At 40.8% G+C, this 21925-nt stretch overlaps 1 protein-coding gene across 4 annotated transcripts in view; it reads right to left on the reverse strand.

Annotated features, from left to right (window-relative positions):
• The window catches only part of Fndc3b (fibronectin type III domain containing 3B), a 337533-nt gene that overhangs the window by 24458 nt on the left and 291150 nt on the right, over positions 1 to 21925 (reverse strand). For all 4 annotated transcript variants that reach the window (XM_023717769.1, XM_023717770.1, XM_023717771.1 and 1 more), the window contains exons 18-23: positions 20837 to 20942; positions 19470 to 19642; positions 16803 to 16916; positions 16345 to 16494; positions 12923 to 13203; positions 6687 to 6899 (exon numbers count right to left, since the gene is read on the reverse strand). In XM_023717769.1, coding sequence (XP_023573537.1) covers positions 6687 to 6899; positions 12923 to 13203; positions 16345 to 16494; positions 16803 to 16916; positions 19470 to 19642; positions 20837 to 20942 — 1037 coding nt within the window. The remainder of the gene's footprint in view (positions 1 to 6686; positions 6900 to 12922; positions 13204 to 16344; positions 16495 to 16802; positions 16917 to 19469; positions 19643 to 20836; positions 20943 to 21925) is intronic.

The raw sequence follows: 21925 nt of genomic DNA on the forward strand, positions 1-21925 counted from the left end.
CTGACCTAAAATGGCCTGTAGCTTACTAAAGGCTGCACGTGGTACCTTTCAAAACATCTTTCACAATAGTACAAGTCAACAGCTGTTCCTAAGATCACTATAGCTAGATTAACAAGGACATGCTATTGTCTTTGCTCTCTTCTTCGTTTTTCTGATCTTCCCTTGGCTCCATGGAGTGTGTGTGTGAGTCTCCTATGCTACTCAAGTGGCATGTGGGAACAGAAAATGTTCAAAACAGGAATTGGTGGCATCTGCCCTTCACCCTGCTGGGAACATGAAGTCCTCCATTTGTATGCAGGAGCAAGGGAAGCAGATGGCACCATGTTGGGACACCTGAGGCAGGCGAGGTGCATTTCCTACAATGATTTTGACACTGGTGGGAAATGCTTTTTATGGTCTGCTTATTAAAGTACCAGGAGCTATTTCCAAAGAGACTAGTAAGACACTGGTCCATTTCCGACCCTCTGTTCCTGGCTGTTCACTGTCCTTTTTGACTTCTGTGAGGTTAAAAGTAGTACCTTTGGTTAATGGGTTGAATTTTTATATTTCTCTTCTTGAAGCTCAAGGTAATATAAAAATGCCACTTATCCAACAAAAATGATCATATGGACTATGGTTCTAGTCTACAGAAGTGAAAGTAATGAACAGGAACTGACCCTGAGCTGCTGGTTTATATCAATTATCATTTAATTCAGCAATATCCTCTTAGAGAAATGGAAGTGGGACTTATTCTATTTTAAAAAAATGATAAGGAAGTTCACTCTTTCCTCAGTGCCCACATATCCTGACCACTTTTATTAGTTGCCAGTTTGTATTCTTTGAGTTTAAAGAAACCCTGAAGCCATAAGATACAGGTGTTTTCTGTCTTCTCTAAAAGCCAACAGGCCTGTAAACATCACAATGTCCCTCTAGTTGTGTTGGCTGAAGGGGAAATTGTCACAGGAGTAAGGGTTGAGTTAATGGAGACCAAGTGGCAATTATCAAGTCTATTAATTCCCTTCTCCCTGGCCCAGTTTCACTTGTGCCTGGCTTTAAAAAACACAGGCTGTCTGACTAGCCCTGAACAACAGATTAACCACAAATGCATTCCTGGAATTTACGTTCCTCCTGCTTCAGCGCTGTGTACAATTATCAGGGAACATGGACCCATGAAGGTCAGGACCAGCACTAACTCCAATTCTGTGAGGGCAGTGGAACATTTCATTTCAGTAATGCCGACAAATGCATCTTCAAAGTCACTGGTACAGCGTTACAATGTCAGCACACATGAGCCAATCCTCTAATTCTAGTGCCTATGTCAGGTTAATGTGGCATTATGAAAATGTTTACTTTGGGCATGTATTTTTCTTGCATAACATGAGAACCAAAGATATTTGGTTCTTCTGTGCTGGATCTGTTAAGAATAATAGACTTAATCAACACAAGGCCAAACTAATCTAATTTTTATGTCAGTTGAAATTAAATAAGATCTGTTGTCCTGTCAGTTGACTATTTAATTCACTCTTTAATGTTAATTCATTTCCTCAGCAAGATGGCTCTTATTGATAGGCCACATACCACATACAGCCTGCCACATAGTAGTAATTCACGAAAAAATTGCTGATTGAATAATCATAATCTAATCAGTACGTATAAACTTAGTCCTACAAATGTTGAGGCCGGCTTTAAGGTTGCTACACAAACACGGATTAGAAACACTGCAGGTCAAATGCTTCAATACATGAGAAATAAATGTCTTACATGGGGTGGGGGTGGGGTTGAGACTTAACCTAGCAAGTCCAGGAGATATGAATTCTAGCATTATCTGCCTTGAGGCAAGGGTTTAGGCAAGATGCCTTGTGAAGTCCCTTCTATTTGCATGAAATAAGCTTAAACTTGGTGGGGACAAACTAGAATGCTTCATTTTTTATTTAAGAACTAAATATTATTGATAATTTCAGTGCTCGGCACTTTGCAGGTGCTCAATACACACAAATTTCTTTTAGAAAGCTGAAAAAATATTTTTGATCCAAACTATTACTTATAAATCCTTGAGTCAGTTCATATTGTTTGATGGAGAGGCTTATAAGCATCATATACCAGCACATCAAATTGCAAGACTTCAGGGAGTGTGGACATGGTTATTACTCTTCAAGCAAGTTAGTACTTTTCTCATTTTCTTACATGTGAATTACAGAAGCCAAAACCCCAAAGACGAAGACATGACATGTTCCAGTCACTTATAAGGGTCTTCTTTTTCTTCAGGATTTAATGCACATGTGGTTTATAAAGACCTGAGGCTAAAAGGCAGACCCTCAGTTGCATTTAATCTCATTTCATGGTCCAGGCAAACCTGACAGTCACAGTTTAGGAGCCAAAATGGACTCAACTCTCAGCTACAGCCGAGCCTGGATTTACAGATAGAACACTTCCACAGCTGGCAAGGACAGCTACAGAACACAGACCTTGGCGCTCTTCTCTCAAATGAGCACAATGATGGGTTAGGAACCTGTTCATGACAGATTATTTTATGAACTGACAGGTAAGAGAGCAAACTTAAAAATTTGTCTGTCTGGGGCTGGCAACATAGCTCAGCAGACTAAGTGCCTGATTAGGCAAATGCAGGGACCAAGGTTTGCTCCCCGGCACCACATGCTGCACAGGCCCTACTGAGTCGGCCAGAGACTGGACATGGTAGTGCATGCCTGTAATCCCAGAGCTGGGGAGGCTGGAAACAGGAGGATCACTACACGTCTGAGCTGTGCAGAGAGATGCTGTACCAAGTATGTAAAAACAAACAAACAAACAAACAAACAAACAAAAAAAAAACTGTCTCCAGTTCTCACCTCGACAAGCAGGATACATGATTGTCACATCCACAGTAAGAACCTACTGGTAGTGAGCGAACCGAGTATGTACACTAAAGCGCATGTGTGCTTTCCTCAAGCGCCTCAACTGCAAATTAATCTAGTAACAGGTTTGCTAAAGAAGTCAGCTGTCAGCTGGGAAGATACTGTTCTTTCAAAAGGTGAACCCAGGTACAAGACCTAAAGAAGCCTAAAGATTACGGGGGGTAAAGACTATGCTAATCACAAGGATCAGAATGTATCTACATCAAATGGTTTCTCTATGACCTCTACAAGTCAAGACCCAAATACAAAGGTTTGTAGCCAAGAGACCAATTACTACACATGTTCAGTTTGAAGACACCAAGAAGGTCACCTTCAAACTAAAATTAGGTTGTCCTTATCCTATTAAATCCAAGGAAAATTATTCTACCAGTAGAATGAGAATTTATTATGCTCTGTATTCCCATCACTTTAATAACTTTCTGTGTGCACCGACAAATCTAATTTAGAAAAGATAAATTTGGATTCCAGGTCATAAAATTAAGAAAAATACTGTTCCTAATGGTCAGATTTCTTAAACCACCACTTTCTCAGGCAAGTCACTGCTGTGATGAACACGGACAGACATGAGTGCTTTCCTTGGAGGGGTGGCTATGATGATCAGATTCTGCCCTATTTTCTGCCTGGCATGTTTAATTAGGACAAGTGTTTGTGGAATTTTTATTCTGTGTCTAACAACTGTTCCATGTCACATAAAACTTTGGATTAGAGCACACATCTGTACAGTTCACTAGACAAAGCACCCTGACTGCAGAGTCAGCCCCCCAGTGTTCCTGGAGGTGGCAGCTGAGGCAGAGCATGGGGACGGGAAGGCCCTGGCTCTAATTCCAAGTACAGCCTCCAACAGTTTTTCTGCTTCATACTTTCTGATGTAGTAGAACCAGAGGACAAAGCCCTGGGGAAAATGGTAAAGGTTCATTTAAACATCTCCCCAAATGCTACTTTTATATATTTATCATAATTCTGGTAGGTCATAATTCTTGATCTTGCCAGGTGGCTTCGGTTAAGCTCCTTGCAAGTAAAGTAAAAATCCTGTGAAAACACAGCCAACGGACGTGTGGTCCTATACACAAGTACTCGATAAACTGTTCTTGTCCTTGGGTGAGGATGGATGGCTTCTTTTATCAATAGAAGCCTTACTTTCTCTCCCAGAGCTGGTTTGCCATAGTACACTCACTTTTTGATTTCTTTCATCAAACTACTGGGTCTCCCAGATACTGCGAAACCAAGTCCAAATGTCACCTTTAAGAAACCTCTCCTGCACCTGTAAGCCCAGCTCTTGGGAGTGGGATTACTTTGGAGTCCAGATCAGGCATAAACAGGTGGATCACTATGAGTATGATCTAGTAGTGAGACCCTAAACACCTTGTAGACCCTTCCCTAAAAAATACAAAAAAAGAAAGAAAGAAAGAAAGAAAGAAAAGAAAAGAAAAGAAAAGAAAAGAAAAGAAAAGAAAAGAAACCTCTCCTGATCTTTGTGCTCAGGTGTTTTCTGCCTCCTCCAAATTCCTGAACATGTTTCTTCTGTGACACTAGTGTGCTGTGATTATTTGAGTTACTGTTAACAGCTCTCCAAGCAGGCTTGTAAATTTTTTTTTCCACTTCTTTCTCCCTTTTCTTTTTATTGAAAAAAAACAAAGAAAACTGCATCTAACTGGACACATTCAGAATGTCAACTGGATCTCTGCAACTTTTCTTTTGCAATTATGGAGAACTAGTGTTTAATGTAAGTTGCATTAGAAGCTACTGAAGATGAGCGAGCTATCCTTCTATACATTTCTCTGTGCTATAAAGTATCAAGAACGTGCTTAAATTTCCATGACAATTTACAACTTCAACAGAATGCCAGGCAAAGTTAGTGGCTATTCAAAATACCACCAAAACAGAGATATATAGATATATTTGATGGTGTGTTAACTACACAAAATGTACAGTTTAAAAACAAATCTAAGCCAGTTGTGGTGGCATGTGCCTGAAATCCCAGCTGCCCTTGCCCAGACCATGGAAGGTCTGAGCCTCCTGAAAATAGCCCAAATACACTCTCCTCCTTTATATTGTGGGTGCTGGGTATTGTGTCTCCGGAATGAGGGAAGTGTTAAAGACATGCTGATATTTCAGTTTTTTTCTTTAAGTGAAGTAAGTTGTATTGGGGATTAAATACTTTCTTTAAAGGCAAGGAAAAAACTGAAACCAACTTATTCATCCTCCTCTTCTGTACCTCCTATCTCTCTTGTCTGTCTTCTCACTTTTTTTAATGCTAGAACTTCTTTGTTTCCTCTTTAGGACAATAAGTCTAGCAGCCTCTTTCCTAAGGGGGCTTGTCTTTGCCATGTCTTCACTTTCTCCTTTCTCTAGCACACTTGGTCATTCACCTCCCTGCGTACATCTCACAAAGTCCTGGGAAGCCAAGGGAGCACCTTGTGTTGCTCCTTACGCCCCAGCAGTCCTACATAAAGACTACAGGAGGACATTTTGCCTGTTACTTCTCAGTTTCTCCACTGTTTTTCCAGTGAGCCTCAGAGCCACTCAGGCCAGTCCAGGTCCCTGTGCAGTCTTTACAGTGCACTCTCCCAGCAGCTTGATGCTCTGCAGTGGCTATACAAGTAGGGGCCAGACTCAGGCTCCCTGCTGACTTCTGGACTTTGGTCCCCTTGGAAAGCCCACAGGGCTCTACTGCAATGAATTAGTGAAAGCTTGTGAGTACAGAGAAAGGGTCAGGATTGGAAGGTGTGGTTCTGTGGCAACCACAACCCCATGCCAAAGAAGAGAATACTATTTGCAGCATAGGGGAAGTGATAGACACTCCCACACTGCTCAGGTCTGTGCTGCTTTGGTTTTGTAGTGCTCTCCCACTCCCTCGGCCAGATTCTCTGATTAGGACCTTGGGTAACAGAACATTCTGTTATTACTAACTTTTCCTCAGCATCTGATTATTATTAAGTACAGTTTGGCTGACTGTCTTCTGATCAATCATTTTCACAGGAAATGAAGTTAGGTTAAATAAATATAATATAAAAAGCTGGATTTGATTTCTATAGCCACAAGTGTTTTCTGGACATGGAGTCTTAAAAAAATCCCTCTTATGGGCTGGTGAAGATGGCTCAGTGGTCTAAAGCACCTACTTAGAACAAGCTAAGCTAAGCAAAGCACAGGGACCGCGGTTCAATCCCCCAGCACCACATGCCAGCCAGCCCCGTCCCCTGGTGGTCTGAGCTGGCCACACACACACACACACACTAAATAAATAAATAAATAAATAAATAAATAAATAAAATACATTAAAAAAAAAGAATTATATTTAAAAAAAACCCTCTTATTTGTTTTGTTTGATTTGCTATTGCACTGCCCACAGTTACAGACTGCAATGTTCATCTGCGCATCACCCCCCGCTCTCGTAGGACGGTAAGCAGGTTTGTCCTCATGATTACTGAACATTTAAAGAAGGAACATCTCCAAGTCTTATTTCTCTCTGCACTCGTGAGTGATACAATGCTATCACACAACCTAAACTTGCATTTGGCTGTTTTCTTTTTAGATATTTTCTCCCCATTATTTGGCTTCATAAAGAGGAAAATGCATGTAGTTTCACAGTAGAGAAATCAGGATCTTTTGAATGTTTACAAATTTTAAATGGAGAACGGAAGGTACAACTTTGAGCATAAAAATGTAAGCGTCAAATATACAAGTTCCTCCCCGAACAAGGAGAGAGTGTTTGGGGCTAAGAATGAGTAAGGATGAACCAGCTGATTTCGCCCCACGAGATGACAGTGGAAGCTCTAGGCACTCGTCCCAGCGTACCTCTTGTTCCTGTCTTCCAGCTGTAGTGTGTATACCATGTCGTCAGCAGCATGAGCCTTAGAGTTACTGTCACCCCACTTTAGCTTCAGGCTCTGGGGCCCTGCTGCAGCACATTCTAGCCTGGGAGGCAGGGGTGGTAACGGCCGAGTTTTTGCTTTAATGAACTGACTAAATGGTCCAGCTCCAATTGCATTTACAGCCTGAATTCTGATCCTGGAAAAAGAAAAACACAAAGAACGCAGGTTTAAAAAGTAGCATTTCACCACGAGAAATAAACATTGAACTGAGTATTTATTATTTGCCCTAAAGCAATACTGTACAATAAAAACAAGCAGAATTACTTAAGACAAGGAAGTGGATAACTCAGAGGATTGTGTATACAGTACTCATATACAGTACTATTTTAAAAACAGACTGATAAAATCACCTTTAACTCTTGAAGTGGAATAACAACAAGAAGATATGTGTTAAGGAAAGGTATCCTAAACACATGCTTTTATATTTTCCTTTAGGTACTCTTTAGCCATATCAAAATTATTTGGAAGCAGGTGAACTATGAAGAGTAAACTTAATAGGAGAACAAGCCAGAGTCAAACACAAAGGACAACCAGCCTTCCACAGGACCGTACAGCTTCTTAGCCAGCATTACCACTAAGTCCTTAACAAGAGTCAGGTGGACAGACACTGCCAGTAGCAGAGTGCAAAAATCAGCTGTGCAAGTCTTAACTGGATGTTTATTATGTGCAGTGTTATGAGGAGAAAAGATATATTAACACCACTTTTATGGCCTAGGAACCTAACATCTGCTAAGAGTCAAAATGTACGTAAAATGTAGTAAAATATATAAAACACTATTTTACATATTGCTATTTTTCTTGTTGCCCTGTTTCTCAACCAGCTGACTGAAACAGCTCTCCGAGATCACTGAGCACATGTAAAGGCACTGCTCCACCCCTCTGGGACTTGCTCTGCACTCGGACTTGCTGCACGTCCTTGGAGCCTGGATGCAGTGGCTGGCACAGCCTCACTCAGCACTTCTCCATTCCTTTCCTGACCAAAGGACTCCCGAACCCTCCCTCTCTTCTGTACAGTACAGGTATTCCCTACATTGCTGTTTTCTCAAATAACCTCACAATAATCCCACAGCTTCACCCATGTTAAAACTACTCCCAGGTCTACACCTCCTTCTCTCCCTGTGATCAGCCCTCCTGTGGAAACCTCTCCCTAGACCCTTTGCTAGAGGAACAGCATCCCACTGAGTCAACTAAGTGGTGTGGTATCGACAGTTTGGAAAGTTTCAATAGTGAAAATTGATCTGGGTTATAAACAGTGTTTCAAAACATAATATCATGACATAAGTCACAGAGAAATTCTTCAAGAAAAGATCAGCTTCAAACATCCTTCCAATTTATTTTTCTGTATTTCTCACTTATAGCCTTTGTTGTTGATACCTAAATAAAAATATCATTCAAGTACTGTAACACTGAAAAATATCATATGGTGTCCAACTGGCCTGAATTTTTCAGAATAATCCTTTAAGTTACCAGTCAACCTAATATGCCTTATACTGTTAGGGGAGGAAAAAGGTACCTTTTATATTAGACAGAATGTATACATTCTACACCATTTCCCCCAAAAGCACAGCTATTAAGTCTGGACAAAGGGATGCAGCTATTTAAGAATGCTAAAAAGTAAATAGTAGCTGGCAGGTAGAATCTGAATTTTCTCCAAACCAGCAGTGAATTTATACCATGTGTTCTCTACATCACCCCTAGTTGGAACTCATGAAGTTTAAATTTAGGAGTGGATGTGGCAGGTTCAGAGCTCCAGGAAAACCCTGTTTGGGGCAGCGCATGGTGTGGAGTTAAGAATAGACAGAAGAGGGCTAGAGAGAGATCTGAAATGCTCAGAACAGGACAGCTCCCCCTTCAGCTTTTCTTTCCCTTTCTTCTCTTCTCTCATTCCTCACTCAGGCTTTAGGCAATCCCAGTCTGAGAAGTAAAGCTGGATGTTCAAATGGGTTGACAAAGAAAAAGCAGTTGATAAAATCTGAAATCTATTCATGATAAAAATTCTTAGAAAACAAGGAGAGCTGCTTCAACCTGAAAACAAGTATCTATGAAAATAGCTACGACTACTGTCGTGTTTACAGAGTGAGGGGAAATGCTTTCCCTTGAAGATGGGGAATAAGGAGCATGATCTCTACTATAACTGCTCTGACTCCAATTACCTGGAAAGCCAGCCAGTGCAAAGGCAAAGGGAAAAAAGACAGGAAAGAAAGAGCACAGACACTGTACAACACTGCTGAAAATATTAAAGGAAACATGTACCAACAGAGACCCATGTGTTCATCAGTGGAAGATGCCTCAGAGTAAAGAAACCAGCTCTCGCCAGATTAATTGATAGAGATACTGCAATTAGGGAAAGAAAACACATCTAGAGAGATAAAACAAGGTGATTCTAAAAGTTTGTTATTTATCTTTTATAAATGATATATGATGGGAAGAAAGACAGAGAGAAGACAAAGAGACAGAGGAACAGACAGACAGACAGACAGACAGACAGACAGACACACACACACACACACACACACACACGCTGAGACTGACTTTGTTGGGTCTGGGAAAGGGAAGAAGATGGAAGTCAAGGATTAAGATGCACTACATATTGTACACACTGTACCAATTCCCCACAATGAACATATTTGTTGTGTGGTGCAAAATGCACACCAATAAGAAAAAAGCTATGTAAATTAAAGTAGCGAACATACATTTGAAAAATAAAGTCAGAAGAATTACACTACTTGATTTCAGGGCTTACTAGGAAGCTGCAGTAATCAAGACGGTGTGGTACGGGGAACAAGACAGACATACAGGCCACACAATAGGACCGACACTCCAGAAGCAGACCTACACACAGCCAGCTCACTGCTGATAAAGGTGCAAAACCATCCAGTCTTCTCAAATAATAGTGCTAAGAGCAATTAGCTATCAACAGAACAAAATAAACCTCAACTTAAACTTCACAACTGATAGTAAACTTTGTTTAAAGTGGATCACAGCAATAATTATAAAATATAAAACTTTTAATAGAAAAGGAGATATTTTTAATAGCCTCATATTAAATAAAGGGTTTTTATATATGACATGAAAAGCATGGGACTTCCATAAGAGGAAAAAAAATTGGATCTGGTTAAAATTAAAAACTTTTGGGGCTGGGGAGACAGCTCAGTGGCCTAAGTACCTGCCTGGCAAGCATGAGGACTGAGGTTCGATTGCTGATACCGCATGCCAAGTCGGTCCCATCCTGGGAGTACCGTGCCGGCCACTGGAACGGGATATGGTGGTGCACTCAAGTAATCCCAGCACCGGGGAAGCTGAGACAGGAGGATCACTATGAGTGTGAGCTGTGTAGTGAGACCCTGCACCGAATGAATGACTGAATGAATGAATGAATGAGAATGGAAGGATGGATGCATAAAAAATGTTTAAAAAGTTTAAGAACTTTTACACTGTTAATAGAATGAAGGTAAGGTACAGACCGGGAAAAATATTGTAAAATAACCCCAACAATGGATTTGTACTCAGAACTATAAAGACCTCTCAAAATTCAATAGGCAGAAAACCTGATTAAATAATGGCTAGAAGGCTGGAACACACACCAAAGAGGATAGACAGATGATCAATACAGCTTTACTATACAGCTATGAAAATACAAATTGAACTATAGCAAGGCACATATGTAATTCTCTGCCCCCACCCCTTCTTCCCTCTCTATCTATCTTATTAGGATGAAGTGTGACTGGAACTCTTATATTTTGTGAGGAATGAAAAGTGGCATAACTATATTGGGAAAAATTCCCACAAAGTAAAATATATACTCATACAACTCAGTAACCCCATTCTTAGGCTACTCTAGACAAATTAATACTATATTCACACAAAAGCCCTTAAATTGTGTATCTTTATTCATAACATACAAAATTAGACTAGTAATATGCATCATAGTTTGAAATACAGCAAATACTTCTCTCTGCTAGAGTAGAGAAAAACATTACAAGGGCTCCGCTCTTTGTAGGTTCTGCACACTGGAAGCTGATCAGGCACTTTGTAGATAAGCAATCAAGTTTCTCAGCATAACACTGAAAAGCTAAAACTCTTTCCTGATGAACACTAAGGGTTCCATTCACTAACTCTATCTCCAATCCAAACCTGACAAGTCTTCTTTTTACCTTAGGTAATACTTTTGTCTTCAAATTTAGATAGAGTCCACAAATACTTTTTTTGAAACTTTCATTTCATCAGTCTCTGAAATCTTAAGTGCTGCAAATTAAATAGAAGGGAACAGAACTTTGCTTTCCAATTTTGGAAGTGACGTAACCCTGAGCAAATGGTATCCTAGCCAGGCTACTATGAAAAACTCTCCATATTTCCAAGAGTCTGAACTATCCATCAATGTAAGTATTACTGATTAAGTAAATCAAATTAAGAGGCATATCTTTGTAAGTTTTGTGAAAATCCATCATTAAGCTAAGTTAAATGCAATTACATTCCTGCACCAGGAGATCATAGCTCTCTATTATTCACTCTACATACACACAGTTAAATTTCCAACATTAAATAATTAAAAGGAGAACAACCTTCAAAATGAATTGTCCTCGCTGGGAAAAGCCACTTTCCTCATCATGATGACTCACACCACATCATGGTGCCATGAACATGGGGTGAGGAAACTGAGGCAAAGAGCCCCAGCAGAAGCCTGGAGGGGAGTCCCAAGCAGCAAGGCTGGAGGTTTCCAGTGCTGCACTGCAGGCCACTTTCTCATCATCTAAGAGCAGCAGAACTAAGGCAGCAATCAGCAGACACTACTGAGGGAGACGCCTCAACACTGCAAAGTCCTCTGCAGGGGAAGGGTGCATCGGAGAAGCTTCCCAGGAGGAAGTGAGCTGGCCCTGGGCCCCCTGGTGCCACCAGCTGTTCTCTAGCACTTAGCTTGCTTCCTCATAGATAAACCTTCCAGGTCTTTCTGCTTACTGGGTTATGCCAGATTTCCAGAGGTGGGCCAACCTTCTTCTCTGCTCATTTGTTCTCCAGAAACATGAATGATATACTTACTGCATGTTCATGTATCAGATCCCAGCAGAGGTACCTGAAATTTTTTCAATGCGCATACACATCAACTCACTCACGCTTACAACTGGTTTTCCCATTTTATATTTTAGGAGATTGAGGAACAAGGGGCTTAAATAATTTGCTAAATGTCACAGAGACAAGAAGTGAGGAATCAAAGTCATGGCTAACTCCAGCCTGTTAATTTCTGAACTGTTCAGCGTGAATCTCCCAATAAAACTTCCCTCATCTTACAGCGAAATGATTTATGATTCCCTTACACTTAACACAGTGCATATCAGACAGTAAAGAATCTCATGTTATTTTTATCAGCTTTTTACTTTACAAAAAGGAGCCTAACAAGGTCTTAGTTGTTTCCTAGCTTAGTATGAGTTGAATATACAACACTGCCCAAAAAAGTAATCATAGGCAACCTTACTAATTGCACAGGTAGAGAACAGCAGAGGTGACAGTGCTACTCTTCACTGACCTAGAGGTCTACACACAACCCATAGTGGTTATCAAAAAGCTGAAGCTATCTGGAGATGGAGGAGGGTACAGAAAACCCATGCCACTGAAATGAGTTTGCATTGTGAGCAATTACATAAGACAACAGATATTGTGACACAGCCTGCGTTGGCCTGGTGAAACCTGTCTAGGGAGTGGGCCTCAGACACTAGTATTTCACAAGGACTTTCTAAGCAACTAACATATGCTGACATTTAAGAATCACTGCTCCAGGGCAGTGTTTTTCATACATTTACATTCAATCTCTACAATTTCTGATCAGGTAGCTGTGGGTGGGCTTGATAATCAGTATTTTAATAAACTTCTGGGCAATGCCAAAGCTGCTGGACCAGGGACTACTGCTCTACAGGAAGTCCAGGGTCAACTGAATTGATTAAGGGGATAGAAAGACTTGACAAAGTACAAAGGAAACATTCTAAAAGCAGTTATTCACAAACACAGAGGACTGCACAGCGAACACAAGCTGCAACACTGCTCCTGTCACAGGATGCGGAGGCTGGGGCTAGGGAGGCATGGCACTGGGTGACCCCATGCCTCTGGCTGCTCACAAGGTCCAGTGCTCTACTGTAGCTGTAGCGCTGGTGTGGCAGCTGCACTCACCGGTATGTGGTTTCTGGAAGGAGATCTTTCACTGCGTGGGTGGTGGTGCTGCCCACGGTAATGCTGCTGTCTCCAAGATCAATGTTGTAAGCGAAGATTTCTGACCCATTATTGCACGGCTCTTCCCAGCTCAGGACAAGGCACACAGAGGGTGAGTCAGGGCAGGCAGCGAGGGGCTCTTCCTCCAGGACACAGAGGGTGGAGATGGGGTCAGGGGCAGATGCTGGTGTCTGGCAAAGCACAAGCTCACTGTATGGCCCTGCTCCTGCTTGATTGAAGGCCTAAAAAAAGGGACAGTGAGATGAAGGGCTCATTGCACCATGGGTACATTCTAATGCAGGATAACCTAGTGTTTTTATCGCTAAACATACAAGTGGACATAAATCTCAAAAATATTCACTTTCATCTAATTACCACTTCCCAACATGTGCCAATCACATCCTTTTCTGTTAATAAAGTAAAAGATAACACAGCAATCATCACTTATAAAAATTAACATTAAAACAACACTGCATTTGTATGGCCCCCTTGAGCTTCTGTAACACACCATTTGGTCTTCATGATAACCCCAGAAGTAGACAGTAAATAATGGCAAGCATTCTTATCTGCCTTTTACAGAGAAGGCAACTCAGCATCAGACTAAATGATTTTAGGTGTCAGATTTGCAAGCAAAGCTGGAGCTGGAACTGCGTTCATCTGAGTTTTAAGGCTAGTGTGGCCCTAGGACTCCAATAGGAGATTTTAAAAAATGTATCTGTTCTTTTCCAGGTGAATGATAAATGCTTGTCGGAAACAAGTTTTCCCCATCTGATTTTACTGCACAGCCACCTGCTCCAGGACCCAAGCTCTTGTTTTTCCTCCTACTTTGTGTGTTGCTTACTTGTCAACTTCCTTTTGATCTTCTCTCTGTCTCTGTCTCTGTCTCTGTCTCTGTCTGTCTGTCTGCCTGTCTCTTTTGCTCTCTCAGACTGCCATAAAATGCTCTGCTCTGTAAAGCCATCTTGGAGCCAGCCAACTATGGACTGAAACCTCTAAAACCTGTGAGCTAAATAAACTCTCCTTTAACTCTGGTGTCAGGTATTAGACACCAATAGAAGCAAAGGAAATACAGAGTTGGAATTGAGTTTACATCTTGATTCTCTCGTTTAGCAACTGGGGAATCTTAACACAATTTATTCTTTGTGCCAGTTAGCTCAGCTGTCAGATGGGGACCACCACTCCAGCTTCACTGAAGATCTGTACAGATTAAGCTAGTGGACAGGTAAAAACCTGGTGGAGTGGTGGGCAGCAAATGTGTTTCACTTCTTCCCACTGAGAAGATAATGGACCAAACATAATCTGTGCTATTTTTATGAACACTTTTTAGGCTAAAATAATTTGAGGCTTACAGAAAAGTTCCAACAGTAGAGAAGTATCTGCGTACGTCTCACCATGCTTTCCCCAACAGGCATACTTTATGCACCACAGAACCATGATCAAACCCAAGGGGTTAGCATTGGGACAACGCTATTAACTACATACGGACCTGACACAAATCTCACCAATTTTTGGAGTAATGTTCTTTTTCTATTCCAGGATTCTATTCAACACCTTATTTTCTTTTATAGGCCTGGCTGTATGGAAAATATCTTCTTGATCTATACCACTTCATATTAACATTTTCAAGGAATATAATTTTAAAACTATCTTTTGATACGACTATAATACACAATGTGCCTCACGTGGACAGAATTACTTTGCTACTTTTTGATTTAAATCTTCCTAAGAAGAATGTTAAACTTCAGTAGTTCCCAAGTAAAACAAGAAATAATTCATTCAATTCTTATAAAACAAAACATAGATGTTAAAATGACAATTATTTTAGGTGACAAATATTGAGGTATAACTTGATTTTATTTGGAGTTAGCCTGACTTGATAGTAATGCCAAATGAAAGCATCCCTATGTGCTTTGTGAATAATGAGCCAATGACAGGTAGACTGAGAAGACCCTTTGGCTGGCAGTTCTACTTTGGGATCGAATGGTGGTCTTAACCGAAGTACTACCTCCTTCATAGAGCCTGGCAAGAAGAGACAATTAAAAATATTTTCTATTCCTATTCTTATCATCCCATCTTTTAAAACCCAGTTCAGGGAAGTCAGTGCTAAGTGACAACACACAACCTGAAAGGAGGGAAAGCACACGAACATATTAAAACATGCCTGGCATCCCAGCACTTAGAAGGCTGAGGCAGAAGGATTAAACAAAAACAAAAACAAAAACAAAACAAACAAACAAAAAAAAAAGACATCAAAACTTAAAGCATCACAGAGTAAAGCTCTTTAAAACAGTGGCAGATAGTTCTTTATTTATATCCAGCCTTGCTCCCAAAACAAGATATGGCACAGCATTCTGCTTCTTCCCAGTGGCTCACGCGACTGTTATAATGATCAGATAATGTGCTCCAACACTGCCTCACTAACAGTTTATTATAACCCAGGTGCTCCACTAGAAAAGAAAGGATGGTATGCAACCAAAAATTTAATCAAAAATGGTTAAGATAAAGCAGGCTTCAGAATTAACAAAGAAGCTTCAGTTGGCCTGGAAAGTTAATTTATTCAGGGAGTATTTTCTCCAAAGAGGCCAGAGATGCTGGGTGTACTTCTAAAAGCATTTTGACCCATGACTTCAGTCAGGCGGCAAGCTACATCTGGCACCTTATTCTTTTCTATTCAAATTAAGTATGTGTCAAGTTACAATTCTTCAAGGTCAACAACCACATCTGATTTATCTGCTCCTGATCATCCTTTGATTCTGAACAAATTAAAAAAAAAGAGAGAGAGATGGAAAACACTATCTTCTCAAGATATTAAGGCTTTAAAAAGGAGGAAAAAAATCATCTATCCAAGTGAATGAAGTGAAGACAAGCCCATGATTCCTGTGATTCTAGGGGTTATACTAACTAAACACCATCGTTCCTGAGGTCATGCGAAGTTCACTCTCAAATGTAAGGTAGCTTTGAACATGGCCACTGGGGCTGGGGTCAAGTAACTGAGTTCACATTACTCCAATAGTTGGTCTGGGCTGCAACTCATGGTATATGGAATTTCTGTGTTCTGTCAGCACCAAGGGGTTTTCCCACTGAGGTACACATCTCAGAGAATGAGATGGCATCTTTCCTAAGGAGCTGAGCCACCTTGCTCGAGTACTCAGTCATTCATTCAGTGAACAGGCAACTTTAGTGAGAAGAGAAGAATCTGGTTTTGCTCTTATGAGTTAGGATCTCCTAGAGAAGCACAAGGTAACCATAAATTACCCAAACAACCACAGTTTATTTTTAAAGGACTCTTTTCCTTGCCATCCTCCCGATAGCCCTTGACGTAGTTTCTTCAAGTACCCCGCTAGAACCCCTGTCTATGTAAGCAACACTGGGCCACAACCTACCTGCAGTCTACAGCAATACTCTGCAGCAGGCAGCAGAGCTCTCATCTCAAAGCAGGTGTCTGTCCCATGATAAACGAGCTCTAAGGATTCTGCATCTTCTCCCCATTCCAGCCTGTACTCTGAGATGTCCACTCCTGAGCTTTCAGGACTCTGAGGAGTAGAAAGTAAGGCACTTAACACCACCAATGAGGAAACTACCACATCCGTGTTCCACTACCTCAACTCAAGATGGAACCACCATGTGCTGGGACATTTCAAATCTAAAACAAGGACAGGAAAGAGACCCCTGATTTCCTCTTAATTCTGATCATTTTCCAATTCTGAGTGTAATACCTGTCAGCAGAGATTACTATATACAGAGCAAAGAAATCATGTACACACATATTTTGGGTTTGTAGACTGCTCCATCTACATTTAGGGTAAAGCAGAAGCAAGAGAAATTGGTGCATCTAACTCACCTCCCAGCTCACTAGGACACATCCATCAGGTGTGAAAGAAACGCTAGGGGCTTTGCACTGTCCAGGAGGCCCTGTGGCAGTGGTGATTTCAGACACATCAGAATATGGACCATACTGAAAAAGAAGAACACATATGAGCATACGTTTGCTCGTATATTTGCATACAAAAGCTGGTAACTAAATCAAGCTTAGGCTAATGTCGTGTATGTAAATGATTATAAAAATAGGGCCTAGCAGGGCCTGGGGATTTGGCTCAGCGGCAGAATGCTTGCCTAGCAAGCTGGAAGCCTTGGGTTCAGTCCTAGGCACCAAAAACAAAAAAACAGACCTCCCCTAAAAAACAACTCAACCAAAAAATATGGTAAAATAAAAAAAAAATTGCCTAGTGGTTTTTATTTTCACTTGAATGTGTATAAGGTTCTCCCCTAATATGGAGATTTCTGAGAGGTAAAAGTCTACTGTACATGTCTAATTTTTGAATTCAAAAGGATCATAAAGTTGCCTTAGTAAACATTTTTCCTTTGTGAAAACAGAAGCAAAATTCTTGACAAAATACAGGATTTTGCTTTCATATTTCTCAGAGGATATCCAAGAAAAGTAAGTCAGATACATACTGCAGTTTAATTTTAAATGAATAAAAACAGACTTGGAATTGTTAGTTATCAAATTCTGGGTATTTCTTCTGGTTACTGGTATTTCCCGTTATGAGGGCTGATGTTCCTGTAACATCCCACAGCACAGTCCCTGCATCCCAGCTGTTCTACAGCAGAGGTGGCATGCATCGTTTTCATGCTGCCCTCAGTGACCACACTCTTAGGGCCCAGCGCTGCTAGGACTGGACACAGTGTGACAAGGCCATAACCTCCAGTAGTGAAATACGTGGGAATTCAGAGTCGGTGCAAAGCCTGAAATAATTTCCAGCGCAATAATGTCTGAGACAATGCAAACAAACCAAACAACTCCCATTTTCCAATATAACTTGCAAAGGTACTAGAGAGTGGAGAGAAACTCTGGAATGGACCCCACGGGATTACCAAGATGTATGTTTACCTTCCAATCCAACAGGAATAAAGTGAAGTGGAAGATAATTTCTTTATACAGCGAATTAGAGAAAGGGGAGAGCAGGGCTCAGATCAGCCTGACTGCTGATCACAGGACAGGCGCTCTATGGGGGTATTGCACAAAGCCAAGTCAAAGGCTGCATGAGAGATGCCTTGGAGGGGCATCCTTTCAAATACAAATACAAATAAGTGCTTCTTTGGTAGTTTCCTGTTTCTCTGGGACCTCTAACAAGGAAGAGCAAAAGCAGATTCTTCTCTGCTCTTCTCACCAGAAGCACTCACTGGGCTGTTAAGGCAGAGACCCTGATGGTTGATGGAAATGGCAAACAACAAGGCAGAGACCCTGATGGTTGATGGAAATGGCAAACAACAAAGACATGAAATCTCTGCCACACCGTGATGGCACCCACCCACTTTCTGTCTGCTTACATAATCATAAGCCTGAGTACACAGGCTTCCTTATCTTCTCACTAACACAGCTTTCATGTTTAGACTTTTCACTCAAATATCTGTGCTGTGTTTGAAATTCTCTTCTAGTGGGAATTAAAAGAAATCCAGATCCTGTTCAAATGGGAGATCCTATTTCAGAAGACAGACTTTCATGTCCAGCTGTGGCTCACAGGGAACTAGAGCCAAACATTTCACTTAGGAAAGGTTTACCTAGGACTACTCAATACCAGAAAAAAGTCCTTTGCCTGTTGCATCACTGCCAATAGGGCTTTATTATTTTTCAACAAGAATTAAACCAGTTAATGAAATCTAATTACAAGGAGGTTATCAATATGAACTACTGGTACTTTGGGGGAGGGCTTTACCCACCATACTTTTCTGCCCTTTATGATTCTGCCCATCTTTGACACAACTAAATCCCCTACAGTCTGCATCATATGTCATATTCTTCTTCCTGTGAATATTTTTCAAAATTCACATCATTCGGTAACTTCAAAGAAAAAAGAACAACACCTTTATGGGTATGATATAGATATACACACTCTAATTTTCTGCTAGACCACTTGGAAAACTTCACATACATCAGTAAAAGGAAGGACTAGGGAGTTCCAGTTTTCATTTGAAAAGAAATTTAAAAACCAAGTATGGGGGGCCGGGGAGATGGCTCAGTGGAATAAGCGCTTCCCTGGCAAGCACAAGGGCCTGAGTTCAATCCCCAGTTCTGGCAAAAAAAAAAAAAAAAAAAAAAAAAAAAAAACAACAACAAGTAAGGTGGCCCTCCTAGCTTCTACTCTACTTGCCTTAAAAACTGGCCTAAACAGTGCTAGTTCACATGGATAATAAGGTACAGCACTTCTATTAGAATGACAGTGTAGCTCCAATTTGTCACAACTGAGAATAAGAGAATAAGATAGACTTCTCCAAAAAGTAATAAAAGTATGCACAGAGCAATATCCTCTTTAATATCATTATGAAGACAAGAGAAACAAGATTTCTCACGTGAGTCTAGTGAAATCATAGGAATATCAATTTCGAGATAAGACACTATACACCGATCTTTAACAGCTGTTAGGGTTGGATAGTATGGGAAGGTAAAAACAGAAGAGCTTGAACTTGGTATGCTGCTCCTGGCTCTGGCCTTGAGCCTTACACTCACCCCTCCATCGTTCAGCGCCCTCACTCTGAAGCGATACATGGTTCCCGGAAGCAGGTTGCCCACAGTGCACTCCAGCTCCGACCCATGGTACACTTCTGAAGCTACGTCCTCAGGTTCGGTCATCTCCACACTGTACTCTGAGACCTCACAACCACTTTCTGACGTAGGAACATCTGCAGATGAGGAACATTCATCTTAGCACATTTCTGTGCCACTTCTAGTTGACCACATCACACTCAATTTTTGCAAAATATCATATAGGTGGCCTGTCCCCAAATGTCCCTTATGGAACAAAATCACCCCTCAATAAAATAAAACATTTCCTAAAAGATGTTAAATCTACTATCCAAAGCAAGTGGATTTAAGTATATTTAACTGTATAAATAAGGTAATTCCAAACTAATAGATACATCAGGCAAAAATTTTTCTTTCTTCCCTTTTTTTTTTGGCAGAACTGGAGATTGAACTCAGACCCTTGCGCTTGCCAGGGAAGCGTTTATTCTACTGAGCCATCTTCCCAGCCGTTCAAGCAAAATTCTTTACAAGAAGAAAAGTGCTTTCACTTGACACTAGAGGTCATGGTAATCGAGACACAAGATCCTACATTGGCACAATATTTTATTACATTTTAGACATAAGTTGCAGGAAAAAATAGTTCTACACATTTACACTCACAGCTTGTATGTTGTAAACTGCTGGTCCAACAGAAAATACAAGTATAACTAAAGTAAATGCTACTAAAAATACCAGAACTCACATGTGACAAATCAACACAGACTATTACAAACAGAAAAGGAAAACTTCAATGTTAGCGAGGGAACCATTTCTTGGTTTAATCTCTAAGGAGAACACAGTTTTCTTTATAAACCAAATTGAAAAGTTCCTGAAAAAGATAAGCTTTTCTGGAATGCTCCCTAGAAAAGCAGCTCAGCAGGGTACAGGGCAAACAGTGTATGTGTATGGCTGTCAAGAATAGGGCACTGGCACACATCTGTAATCCCAGCACTCTGAAGGTGAAAACAGGAGGACTGCTGAGAATTCAAGGGCAGCCTCAGATACAACATGTGTTGAAGCCAGCCTGAACTACTAGTGAAACCCTGTGTCAAAAAGACAAAAAAAGAACAGGGGCACAAGCAATAACAAGGATAGGGAGGGGATGACAGAAATGCAAGCCAATACATGCTAAGAACAATATGGACATCTTCAGCTCTCTCTCTCTCTCTCTCTCTCTCTCTCTCTCTCTCTCTCTCTCTCTCTCTCTCTCTCTCTGTTTCAAAGGGAAGCCTTGAAACTTAATTACACAGCATTCAGCATTACTCTTCCACTGTCCAGATGGGGGACGTCAATGTCAAGGTCTATCCACTCACCCCACTCTAAACGGACTTCTTTGTGCTTTGGTCTACCCAAAACCCGTGGTGGCCGACACTGACCCGGTGCGATGCTTAGCGTGCGAACAGGGAGACTTTCGGAACACTGTAGGATAAACACCAGAGAGAAACATTTCTTAGTTACTGTGACTTTACTGGACTCCAAAGTAGCCGGTTAATTCTACTGCACAACTATAAATGTGACCAAAAGGAAGGTACACGTTGATGGTGTACATAATACTGGAGGATTTTTTGCAGTAAGATTTACATATGGGTGTCTGTGGTTTTTTTTTTTTTTTTGAGTTGCAATTTATTTTTTTTTTTTCAAAGTTTTATTGACAAACAGATAGCAATGAGACAGTTTCAAATCATATCGGAAGGACAGTTTCAACAAATAATACACTGCATATATTCTTCTTAGTGGTTAATTGCTGTACGGGTGTCTGTGTTTTAAATGTGGATTTATATCATACATGAAATGGTTAAAATATGAATGTTTCTTTTTCAAGTCAGGGTAGTGTGTACACACATTATATATTCTGAGCACACTCTAACCTTCCTTGACATCAAAATTAGAGAGACCCTTTATAAGTATAACAGAACAAAAAGCAACAGCTGTTTGAAATTTTAGAATGGTTCCATAAATGGCCAACTATTCAGATAGAGCAGAGAAGCAAATAAAGTCAGTATCAGCCAACAAGGTCTGACATTAACCAACAGGTTCTGATAATGCTAACACAAGTGTGTCTTCTTTTTGCAGGATCTGGCTCTCTAAGCCAGGTGGTATGAAAGCTGGCCCTCTTATTGACATAGTAAACATTGTAAACAGAGCTATGCATCTCAACCAAATTGAATCTTTTCTTGAGAAGTGGTACAGGATATGACCTCTATACATTCTAGCAGTACAGGCATGGTGCCACGTCATGTGGCCAATTATACCCAGGATATACGTGCTGATACTTGGATACATTCCTCCCTGGGAGGCATTCCAGAGAACTCTAGCACCACAAAACCATGTTTTAACTGGACCTTCTTCAATAGGACATCTATCTATGTGGGCAATCTGGACGTCACAGCACTGCTCTTTGC

Source organism: Octodon degus, unplaced genomic scaffold (assembly GCF_000260255.1).
Source record: "Octodon degus isolate 3935 unplaced genomic scaffold, OctDeg1.0 scaffold00055, whole genome shotgun sequence".
NCBI classification, from domain to species: Eukaryota; Metazoa; Chordata; class Mammalia; order Rodentia; family Octodontidae; genus Octodon; species Octodon degus.